Below are 13,067 nucleotides of genomic sequence, written 5' to 3'. Positions count from 1 at the left end.
CAGCATTCCTTTTTGGTTACATTTGACCACTGTTGGGACAGGTTTGCTCACGACAAGAGATTGCTGCAAAATCTTAAGACTTCGTAAACCTTCTGCAGAGCATCATAGGATCAAATTGGAATATATGTAATTAATTTTTGAATCTGTATGTATGATTGGGTCATATCATATTGATTTGATTATTTATTTCTGGAATGAATTTGGCTGGGACTGGAAATTGGAAATTGGCTGACAAGCCACTGCTTGTGAACCTTGATCAGTGTGTGAAACATGCCTATTAATAATTTTAAAAGTCTTTAATTCCTAGTAACAATCCAGTTATAGATGATTAATTCAAGGATCTTTCCACTTTGAATTTACTGGTAAACCCCACAGTAAATTCAAAACCTGTTCAGAGAAGCTCAAAGAAAAATACTTCTTCACCTCTCCTCCTACAGATGCAGAGTGTCATGTATGAGCTCATGTCAGAGCTCAACGACCGCAGCGAGGACTTGGAGCGACAGATGCTGTCCCTGGAGCAGCGGGTGGAGCAGCTCACAGCGGGCTTCAACGCCCTGCCTGCACACCTCTCTGCAACCCTCAGCGCCCAGCACGCCGCCCTGGTTCACCTGCTCCGCGAGAGGGACGCACGGGACGGCAGAGTGGGAGGAACAGGAAGTGGCGGTGCTGTGGTCCCCCTGTCTCCAACTGCCTCACTAACCACCGCACCGGTTCCTGCCTCCCCAGTTCAGGTTGCAGCTCCTCCATCAACCTTAGCACAGATTTCCAGTTTATCCTTGGAGACCCCACTGTCGCCCCCACCTGTGAGCCCAGAGGGGAGCCTGGAGGCTAGTCCCAATCCCAATACTTGCAGCTCAAGCTGCTGAATACCGCTCTAAGGAGCAGATGGGGACAAATGTGGACGCAAAACACAGAGAAGGAAAGACGGGGAGGCTCTGATAGACCTCTCACATCAGACTAAAGGAGAAAAATGAAGGCAGAGGAGATACATTTTTGGAGATCCTCTGAATATTTTTGCTCCAAGATAACAGGATGAAGAGGAACAGTAATGGGACTAAGATGGAGGGCCAGTTTGAGAAATGAGACGTGTTCAGGACTTTTCTTGACGATGGAAGGAAAAGAAAAATGGAGACTCTTAAAGGTGTGAGGGGGAGGGAGGATGTCAGGAGGGTGAGAAATGGAGGTAAAGAGAATGAGGATGTGGGGGAGAAGGGGAAGGGCAGAAGGGAAGAAATAACCAAGAATAATTATATGAACTTCTAAATGGAATCCACTCCAATTACGGCAAAGGGCCTTTTATTCTCTCTATCTCCTTCTCTGCCTTTTTTATTTCTCTTCTCCGAATTTCTCACTCCCTTCATCAGGAATAATGACCATGACTTTTTATCTTTATGATGTATTTTCTATCTGAACGCTTATCATGTGTTAACAAGCATCCCTTTAACAGAAGGTTCTATCAATACGACCATAATATTAAAAAAAAAAACTAGCAGAATGCACCGCACACATGCACACGATACAAGGTAACACAGCACAGACAGATTTACACAATGTCTCATAATGCACTACTAGCCCATGATAATACTAAAGCCTATACTGCCAAGCACTCAATGCACTGTTTATCTCCATAGATCACTGCCAAGCAATGTAGACACAGCAAAAGAGAGAAAAATGTTAATCAAAACCGATTCATCTTCTGTGTGTATGAGAGTGCGCAGCAGGTTAGACTTACTACATACATAGTTGTGACTTTTAACTGCTTGGCTGGGAGAATTGTAACCGGTCTCTGAGCCGCACGAATTTACAGGCGAGGCTGAAATAAACGGATAGAGACGTTAGTCATCATGGAGTCTATTTGCGACGCTTGAGTCAGTGGCAGATGGTAAAATGAGATCAAATAACTACAACAGGGCTTTATCTCCGCATTCACCGGAGTGCATGGTGAGCGAGACACTTAACGTTTAGGAGTAATTGTAGGCTTGCTTTCCTAAAATGAGACTGTTCACTCATTTGCTATGTGGTGCACTATATATAAAGTCTGCCATGGTGCTGTGGTGTTTCAAAGGTTTTTCTAACACAATATTGACATTTTTCCCCTCAATCAGCCTGCTCTGTTGGTAAAGGTTCCTCTGTTGTCAGCTTAAGCCCCATTAATTTCTATGAACCACTTTGTTATTCACAGTTTGCCAAAGACAGTTTCTACTCAGAGTTTCCAAAACGTTAACCAGAAGACTAAAAATTGAGTGCTGATCATTTTTGCCCCATCTGCCATTTCATAACTGGTTTTGGTTGTTTTGTACTTTATGGGTACAAATGGTGCCATGTACCAGCACATTTCATACCCATGTTTCATGTTCACGTGACAAGAAACTGAAAGCAATTGTCAAAATTTTCCTCACAGTCCGTCGCTTTGTCCTCTCCATAGTGAACACAAGATAGTGACTGAGTGAACATTTGTAACACGATACACGATTGTCTTTTGTAGACAAGCCACAGAAAAGAGAAGATTAATAATGAGTTTTAACAAGTGCATTAATTTTTCTGATTGTTGGAAGAAGGAACCAAATCTTTATCAAATCAGAATTTAAACCAGTTATTTTAAGTTTATTTATTTGCTTATTTAACTGAATATTGGTGCCAGATCTCGTTTTAATAATTTAGCCTGCAGTTCTTACACCACCAGGAATTATTATTTTATTTTCCCAACCAAATGAGACAGTGGTGTGCATTCTGTTTATTTTCTTTATTTTTATCATCCAGAAAAACATACCTAGAGTTATCTAAATGTTGCCTTTACATTGATAATTGTACTCACTTGTACCAATGAAAAACTGATTTATCTATATAATTCTAAGTTTGCATCTTTATAGTAATTTTCGTGCATGGCTCTGTCCATGATTGTCCATTCTTTTTTCCGGTACCAAAACAGCTCACTGTTATTATGAATGTATTCTGTTAAAAGACAAAACACTCAGAAATACATCTTTGTTCGCTTGCTTTGTCATTTAAACTGCCACTCAAACACACACACGCACACACGCACAAGCATATATCTATATAGATATCTATATACAGTATATCTATATATAAATGTTCACACATACACACACCTTAACAACCAAAGTGCTCTCTCTTAAATGGACTTCAAAGAGGCAGGGAAAGCTGCTGTCACTTGGGACAAAAGATAGCAGGAACAGGCAGAAATCCTGACACTATTTCTGAGGGAAAAACTGTGAAAAAAAATGGGAATGGACTTGTTGAAGTGGACTGCTCTTGAGGGAGGAGGACGGTGGATGAACATAAGGGATCACAAATAAACCTTACAAAGGATCAATGGCCATGAAGGAACATCTGTTAGTGAAATTTATATCCGAGAGAGGAATTATGCTGGTAAGATGGGAAGAAGAGACAAGCCTACCTTTGCTTTTGGAGATAACACTGAAAACTATCTTATGGTGACATGCTGTGGCCGGAATACTGAATTACATGCGCTTGGAATATTGTACAGTATGCTCTTAACGAATTCTAGCTTTCTATTGCTTAGTCTTTTCTACCATTATGATTAAATACAGTTACAGCTGATATCTTACATTATAAAACCATAGTATTCTTCTCATTCGTCATGACAATTATAATAAATGTACCATTAATACATTAAATAATTATGAACAAGGAAAGTGCCGTTTGAGGTTGAAATTATTTTGTAATTTTATTTTATCAGAGAGAATTAATAAAGTATATATCTATAACATTACAGCTCTCATGGTTGTTTTTTTTTATTGTGGTATGTCATGTATAGCACTTATCTATTTTTGAGAGGTGTCTTATTTTTATTATTCCATACTTTTAATTAATTTATTTTTTGATATGCAAAGAGACATGGCGTTGAAGGCTACAGTACTAAGCATGAATCTGGACGGTTAGCAGCATACACTGTAGCGTGATGTAAAAAAAAAAAACATTGAAAAGTTTGGTTTCTGTTCATCACATGCTTCACAAGTACACCTGCATCGACATAATTTCATACATTTCACATAAAGACAACCTTTTTTAATTAATATAATCTGCTTAAACAATTATCTTCAGGTATAAACAGCATGGGACATCCAGCCATTATATTATTCAGGAAGAAGATCACATCTTCTGTGATCCTGAAATGAACATGTTTTGATGTTAAATGTCCTTACGGACTTCCAGAGTAAAAGCAAAGTACCTTCTGAAGTTGTTGGTTGAAGCTGATAAGAGAGTGTTATTACCCACAATGAAATGAGTTGAAAGAAAGAGATGAAGAAGAAATTACCCCCCAAAAAAGGAGAAAAAACCCTCAGATAATCATTTGCAAATGCACTGAGGGACAAAGGCTTACGTTTTTGGAGACCTTTCCTTTGATCTGACACTGACTTGGCCGTAATGACTATTGTTATATTTGATTAAAATGGGGAAAGCCTGAGAACACCATCTCAGCTGTGAAGTATGTGGGTGTTAGTGTGATGCTGTTAAGGTATTTTTCTGCTGGATGGACTGGTGCAATTCACAAACTGGATGTCAACCTGAGGAAAGGCATTAACCAAGACATTTGGAAAACAAGTCTTCCAAGTCTACAATGACCTTTATCATGCCACCAAATTAGCTACAGTATCTTAAGGACAACAAAGTCAGTGTTTAGGGGTGGCCATCACAATGGCCTGCAAGGTTTCCCCCAGAAAACTTGCTAAGCCTGGTGGTTGGGACGCTCGGCAGTCATTCATTCAGCGACCCGCCATGTGCTTTAGTTAAAAAATGTTTAAAGTTGACAGAAGATTTGAAAATATCACTTGATAATTATGTGTTATTGGAAGACTGGAAGATTAATATCTGAACACCAATTATAAAGTCTTAAAAAATTCAAACATTTAAAAACAATTAAATAAATAATCAATGCTAAGCCAGGTGAAGGCACATGTAAAGCCTGGTGGCCCACCAGGTTTGTAATACACTGATGTATTATATATCATATTCTCTTAAATAAATTATCGTTTTCTTTTTTTCTCCTCAATGACAAACTTGGAACAGTTTTTGGAAAGAGAATTGTACATTTATTGACTTTATTTGGATTATTTCCTGCTAAATTTGGCTAAAATAGTCATAGTGTGAGCCAGGAAAGGTGAGGAGCTCTTTACAAGAACCCAGAGATGCCATACTTAGACTGCATCACAGTTCTTCCCATTTATTTTTGTGTGTGCATGTGTGTGGGTGTCTGCATGGCGTGTGTGTAATTTTACAACTATGCCTGTATGTTTTGTTGTGAAAATGCAAACCTTCACCTGCCTGCAAAGGACTTTCATTCTGGTCTACTCTGTGTGTTTTTACAGCCATCTTCCTTTATTTCAGCTTATGTCTCAGAAAGAAACCGTACGCTCACAACGAGCCAGTCATTACCATGTTTTGCTGCAGGCATTGTAGAGTATTAATGAGGTGATCTCTGGTGCCTATCGTCCTCCACATTCATTAGTACATTATGGAAATACTAGTTCCATCAGATCAGAAGAGTTGGCTTTTCTGAGTATAATTAGGTGTGTTTTGTGATGTTAAGGCATTTATAGGTTTAGTTTTGTCTGTCAACAATATAAGATTAATCAATTTTGTAAAAATTATTCAACAGTAATTCATGTAAAACTTAACATAAAACAATACATTTTATAACACTTGCTTCTTAAAATAATTCCCTATTGTATTTAAATTACCATTTGTAAGCTTTTATTTTTCTATTACTGGTACATCTGCTAAAAAAGTTTTATGATGAAGATGAAGCTAACCTTGTTGAGAGCTACATCCTCTATTACTGCAACAATGGCAAACATGAAATAACATGATGCAGTATGAATGTGTTGGTGAAGAAATCAAATCAAATAACCAACCAAATATTTTCTGGGCAAAACAACAACACAGCTTAGGTAGGAGGAAGCGTAGCATGTTGTGCTTGCGTTGACAGCAACCACGACTGTAGCTCCAAACAAATTCAGCATAACTGTCAAAAATGAATTGCAGTCCAGGTGGCTCACTGCGTTCTGCTGTAGGACGGCTTTGCACTTTTCCAGTACAGAAAATGTGAATTAGCTGTAAATTAGCAGTGTGCAATCCAAAGAGTCTGCATCAAAATGTACTCACATGTTCAATATTTCTGCCAAGAAAGGAGTTTTTCATCAAAAACCAAACACCAGATCACCAGAAACGTCAAGATGAAATGTTCAATTTCAGAAGACTTCAGGAAGAGTTTTTTGTCCTGAGACTTGTGCTGTGGAGTCGTGATGCCGTCAGTGCAAAGCTTGTTCAGCATCTACAGAGGTTGTGTATTAGGGCATCTACTGTACGTAAAGGAAGGGAAATGCTTGTCAGCAAAACTTAAAATCTATAAGCATTACAAAGATGGATACTGGAAGAGTGGTCTAAGTGATTTATTTCTGAAAACACTTCTAGGACAGTTGAGAAATTTGTATTCTACTACAATCAGTGTGTACATTTATTTTGATCCAGTGTGGTGTGCGTACTCACGATTGCACTCCAAAACACTTGAATAAAGATGCACAATTTAAAGATCTTTGTATTTTCCATCATAATTTACTTCAGTACAACAAATCTCAAATAATACATTTTCTATAAGACCAATTTTAGACATATGGCTAAATAATACCCAAATATTGGACAAACTACAGATTTTTTAAATTGTAAGTATATAAAAAATATTTTTAAACAATAAACAATCAAGTTTTTAAAGAGGGAACATTTTCTCCTCCATTCTGTATATGTTGAAATCTGATCTTTATTTTGCCCATGAAACACAGAAAATGGAACATTTCCAGCCAATCCATCCCATCCAAATTTTGCTGGAACAAGTGTTAACATTCAGGCTTGGTGGGCCCCTCTGATCAATCCGAACCACCTTCCAACCACAGCCAGGCATCGTTAAACATCGTTAAGTAGGCGTCTTTTTACCTCTCATTTTTAAACCTCGCTTTGTTTACAGACGGAGGCAAATCCACCTTTTCAATAAAACTCAGTTTGGAGGATTGGCTGTATGTTTTGTGATTGTTAGCACTAATATTATCCTAGTTATGACTACTTGCTTAATCGGTGATCACACATCAACCTGATATCGTATAATATGAAATAAGCTCAGTTTGCCGCGAGGGGCCTATATCTCCTCGACAGATGAAACCGATTACTTTTTCATAAATGCCGCTTCATATAAACCTGGCCTGTTGGGTGTTTTGCCCAGAGATAAAACAGAAGGACCAAGCTGTGAAAGCCAAAATGCCTGAGGCGTTGTTCTGCTGAGGGCCAATCCAACGTATCTTCCCTGATGTGATGTGTTTGTCATCTGTGCTGTTTGCTGGCAGGCCCTCCTATCTGCAGGGGGTTTTCATCATCTTCTATTGGTCTTTGTGAATTTTTATGATTGAGTCCTATAATTTTGGGGCCAAGGTAATGTCCGTAGTGGAGGTCTGTCGACCTCTCTCCATTTTTCAGTAAACACGTTTACTCTCTGCAGATTACTATGCCAAGGGGAGTATCGGTTATAGATGTAATGGAAACTGTGAGATGTTTTTGCTCATATTCCAGCCAGAAAGATAAGAATATGTCTGGAAAAAAATGTCATCACACACAAAAAATACTGAAAGCAAGAGCAAGAAATGCCCAAGAAAGTGACACCGAAAAACATATTAACAGTGTTAAAAAAGCACACATTTTCAACTTTAGTAATACAGGAAAGAAGCAATAATGGCTCTGATCAATTTCCTGCATGAAGTGCTTGTTTAACCTTTGCGTTCTTGGCTGCTGCGGCTCAGCAGGTTGGACACTAATAACAAAGTTTGCTCTTCAATCAACACGCTGAGTAAGACAATGGATCTCGAGTGGCTTATTGCTACAAATGTGCTGTCAGTGTGTGGAGCACTTTGGATAAAAGCACAATCCATTTAAAAACATCTCAAATCACTGAACATGAACATCAGACATTGTGGCTGACAAAGATAATGTTGGTACAGTGATTACAATGTCTAGACAGGATGTGGCTGACTCCCATTCCAGGAGCTTTCAAAAGAAAGATATGTGATTTTTTCAATATCTTTATCTTCTTCTTAGGATACTTTTCCAAAAAAGTAAATAGACAAATAAAGTAAGATCTTTGAATAAATATTTGAATGCAGGTACTTCATAAAGAGCCTTTTGCATTTGGTTTGGCTGGCTTAGTTTACCAACACCAAACATCGCTTCTGATTAATCTCATCCCTGAGTCAAACTTATTTTTTTTCAAAGAAAAAACACACAAATACAGTATATCTTATATTGCATACCATCGACTTACTTACTTCTAGTAAGTAGTTGATAGAAATACTTACTATTTCTACTGATTCTGAATCCTTTCCTCTTATTTCTGGTAAGACAATGAGACTTTTTCTCTTTTCTTGGTGTCAAACTGTTTGTGAAATTTTACAGAGTTCAGCTGTCAACTTAATGGCCATCAAGAACGGGTGGTAATACTGGAGGTGAAGTGTAAAATAAACACTTGTCAAGTCAGCCAGAGTTGACAACATGGCTGAATTCACAGCATTGCTTGACCGTGTGGGAAAACTACACAGAGCAAAGCTTCCAGAAAGATAAAATTCCAACACTGATCCTCTATGGTAGTTTTCCAACAATTACAATTTAGAAAGGTTGTTTTGTGTGTAGAGCTGAAGCTAATATGTTTCAAACAGAAATAAACTCCTTTTAATGAGTAAGTGTAAAAATAAAATTCTAAAATACTCAAGAAAGTTCATCATTAGGCACCTGAATTTTGTGACCATGGGTTTGGTTAATTGTAAGAATCACCATCTTAATGTGGTGGGGAGTTCAAATGATACCTTAATATCAGTTTTAACAACTTAAATATTTAGAAATTACCTTCTAAGTACAATATAATAATCGAAAAAACACATTTCTTTAACACATTTTGAAACCCCATTTTTCCTCCCCACTGAAAATAGTTAAAATCTCACATGGCCTTCAGACAGAAGACTGATCAGGTAATAGCTCATAAAGCTGATGAGCATAGAATAGACTTAGGAAGGAGAACTTAAAAATGCTGTGAACTATTATGAAAAGTACATAAGTCATCTGCACTCAGTGGTGAGATTTATTTGCAGGCCTTTTTTCTTCGAGCCTCACTGATCCTCCTGAACTGTCGGTGTCCCACTGTTCTTCTGTCTGGTCAGAGGAGACCACCTGTCTCATTAGAACTAAAAGCAGAGACCTAACACCAACTTGCCTCCTTTATGGGCGAGGATGACTAATGGGTTTTTATGCATCTGTGTGTGTGTGTGTGGGGGGGGGGGGGGGGGGGGGGGGGGGGTGCATGACATGCAAGTGGAGAGGAAGCCCAACCTGCTGGTGCTTAAGGTAGGCTGCCATTATCAGTTGCCTGTGCTGGCCTGTGATCATGTGGTTTAGCTGTCAGATGTAATGTCATCACTTTAACAATCAGCCCAAATGTCACCAGATTCTGTCAGCGGGAGACCGGATCACGCTTGCAGCCCCTGTTTTGGAGTTCACAGCACCGAGCTGATCCACACGCTGTTACTGTACATCTGAGCAGTTTGACAGCACAGCCCCAATCATATCCTCCCTCATTAAGGCCTGGACAATCTGTGATTATGCTGAACTCACAGAGACCACATTCTCCCGTTTACAGTCTGTAGGTACAGATGTGTCTATGATAAAAGCTAGAAGTGTGGAGTCTTTGTTGTGAGCTGAACTGTGAGGTTGGTGTGGCGATGATGAAAGGAGAATACCGTAAAAGTAAGGAAAGAAGCTGCAATTCACAAGGCTGACATTCAATCAACCCTTAAAGCACCACAACACACACATTATCTTGCAGATTGAAGGACTTCTCTCACAAATGTATATATGCCCAAATGAAGTAAACGATTTAGGAAAAAAAGCTTTTTTCATTTTTATGGAAAATCTGTAAAGTGTTATATGTACATATTTAGGTCCCTTTTTAATACTCCCATATAGAGTATTAAAGTATTACTTGCCTGTAGTTTGTTCTCTGCATAAATCCAGCTGTTCTGTGAAAGTCTAATGAAGACCAAAGAACACATAAAGATGTGCAGACATTTAAAGCAAAGTTGTAAACCAAGCAGGTAGTTCTGCTCATTACATTGAACACATCATGTATCACATGGTGGTGGCAGCATTATGCGATAGGAATGCTGAAGCAGGGAAACTGGTCAATGTCAATGGGAAAACAGAAGGAACCAAATACCTGGAATCCTGAAAGAAAACATGTCAAAGGTTGCACCTTTCAGAAGAACAACAACTCTTTATAAACAGCCACAGTTACAATGGTATTTAGATTGAAACATATTCATGTAGTTGGATGGCCCGGTCAAAAACCAGATGTAAATCGAATTGGGAAGATGAGGAAAGACTTGAATACTGCTGCTCATTGATGCTCATTTTCCAATCTTAAAGATCGTTTTTGCATTGAAAGCAGGCAATAAATTTTGTATCTATGTAAAAGCAGACAGAGACGCACCTCAAAAGGATTGTAGTTGAAAGAACAGTGAAGAAAGAACTAAAGACAAATTCATGCCTCACTTTTTCTTTACTTGTTAAAAATTGTCTTATTTTCCTCACACCTCAGAACTAGGTCCTACTATTTTACTTTGTCACATTAAATTCTAAATAAAATACACAGAAATTTGCAGTAATAGTGCAAAAAAATTAAAAAGGTTGTATGGATATTCCTGCACACTACTATATAAATGATATAGCTGATACATCTAACGACCTATCACCCCCCAATGACATTATTAGAAAGGTATAGAAGTTCATTGCCCTCCAAAAACCGTCTTCTGCCTTCAACAAGCCTGTCAATAATTACATCATTAGGACTGTAATTGTTTTAATGCCTCAGCTGCAGTCCTCTCAACACTTCAACCCCTTCAGGACTTTTCCTAACCTCACCACTTTAATGTCGAACATTCGTAAGATCTTAAAGAGCTTTACAACATAAAACAAGTCACTGCTTCACACTTTGATAAATGTTCCCACTGAACGTCCGCACTTAACACTCAAATGGATGAGCCATAAAAAAAACAAAAGATGGTTGTGGCAAAACACTTTGAACCTTTTTTTAATTAACATTTCCCACGCTGGATCCATTAGTAATCTGACTGTATTAGTATTTTATGTAATAGGGACGTAGGTGAATATGCATTTGCAGTTTGAAACAGATCTGCTTTCAGGCTTTTAAAAGTCTAGTCAAAGTTTCAGTTTAAGGTACAGTCAGCTCTGTGAGGTTTCAGGTCTAACCACTGTTTAAGTGGTGGTCTTATATTTTGGCATAAATAAATGTTCTTTTCTCACATTTTAAATTACTTACACACACGTTTACTCACACTTACACAGTGATTGTTCACTATGAAGTGTTTGTCAATACAAAGAGTATTTTAACACTACTTTTAATCTAAAACATGCATTCATTTTTAATCTCATCATTAACTGGATTCATTCCTTCCAGGTTCCAATTATTAGTGATTATTAAATAGATGTTTGTTAAAACTTTATTAAGTCAAGGAATCCATGACAGTTGCCGTGGCTAATATTATTACTCAAAATAAGGATAAATTATGTAAAAAGTATTGGTCCAAGCATGCAACCCTGCAGAACTCCATGAAAGTCTCTTTAGTTTTAACAAGAATGCAACAGAAGGCTTGACAACATTCAGACAGAATAAAGAGATATTGAACATCAATTAATGTCTTGTGGGGCATTTAATAAAAATTAGAGCAAATAATAAATTTATAGACACAGCACTGTTAAAACACTATTTAACAACTTCTACATTAAACTGAATGCAATCAGTCTCCATCTTAAATGTAATAATTACATGTTTGGGACTGCATTTTACTGTAAAAAGCACCCTCACCATGGTCACCTTGAAGCAAACCATACATAATTGTCTCCATAGCAACAGAGACCACCCACACTCCCTACGGGCTACGTTAGAAAAAGTAGAGGTTGTACATTAACCTATTTTTCATTCTTTTAGCTTGAATCAAGATAAAGGGAGAGACGAGATTCTTAATGATACCTCTGGGGACCCGAGGTTCTCCTCCTCCCCTGACGAGACTTCCACTGACATAAATGACATAAATGGGCTACCAGGAACTCCTCTGGATATCAAGCTTGAAATCAGGACATAGTTTCATTTGTGCATTAAGTTTATTTTCCTCTTCCTTTTGGTATCCCCACTTTCTTACATTTTTATCTTTTCCTCTAAAGACTTCCTTCTTCCTGATTTTTTTTATAGCAGATCTTTAACAACAAGACAAACAGATCAACCAGTCAGCCAACATACATAGAGTGGCTTAACCATGTCGCAGAAGTGATTTCCATCTGTTATTAATGATATTTTTAAATTTGATTTTCAAGCATTGCACAGGTGCATCTTAAAAGATTTGAATATCATTGAAAGGTTAATTGCTCACAAAGGGAAGCTCATATTTTATAATCATTTGTTACACACAATAACCTACCTGCTCATGGTTTAAAGCTAAGAAAAAAATGTCAAGGTTCTCAGAAAATGTATTACATAAATTACATGAAGATTTTCAATACCGGAATGTGCTGTGCTTTGTATGACCTCAATACTGTATACAGTAGTTTATAAATTATCTATGGGGTTTAAGTCAGGAGATGTTGCTGGTCAATGTGTGGTTATTAAATACCTCACATGAAATTTCCCTTTTTGTGATTTTACAATCTTCTGTCAATTTTTACTCAAGCATCTGTCCTGCACAGCTTTGCACGGTCCTGGTGTTGCTTTTTAGTTTGGATGATTTTAGTTCGGTTGCTTTTAATTTTGTCTCACTTGTTTTGACATTATTATACCCTCTTAGCAAGGTTGTCATTCATGTCCTGAATAAATCTGTGATGTGCACTGAATCCAGACACAATCTGTGCTTTATAAATCTCTCTCAATAAATCTTGAATAAATCTTGTGGCACAGGAGCATGTTGAGTAGGGAACTGCCAAGTCCA

The 13,067-nt window shown here is 37.8% G+C and overlaps 1 protein-coding gene across 3 annotated transcripts in view; it reads left to right on the top strand.

The window, feature by feature from the left end:
- The window catches only part of kcnn3 (potassium intermediate/small conductance calcium-activated channel, subfamily N, member 3), a 92,612-nt gene extending 88,861 nt beyond the window's left edge, over positions 1 to 3,751 (top strand). For 2 of the 3 annotated variants that reach the window (XM_032558696.1, XM_032558697.1), the window contains exon 10: positions 438 to 866. In XM_032558696.1, the coding sequence (XP_032414587.1) occupies positions 438 to 866 (429 nt within the window). Of the gene's footprint in view, positions 1 to 437 lie in introns of all 3 variants that reach the window. The other variant, XM_032558698.1, reaches the window with a different exon arrangement.
- Positions 3,752 to 13,067: the final 9,316 nt, after the last annotated feature.

The sequence above is a fragment of the Xiphophorus hellerii genome, chromosome 3 (genome assembly GCF_003331165.1).
Source record: "Xiphophorus hellerii strain 12219 chromosome 3, Xiphophorus_hellerii-4.1, whole genome shotgun sequence".
NCBI classification, from domain to species: Eukaryota; Metazoa; Chordata; class Actinopteri; order Cyprinodontiformes; family Poeciliidae; genus Xiphophorus; species Xiphophorus hellerii.
Note: the sequence above shows the minus strand (reverse complement) of the source record. Positions and strands in the feature narration are given on the sequence as shown.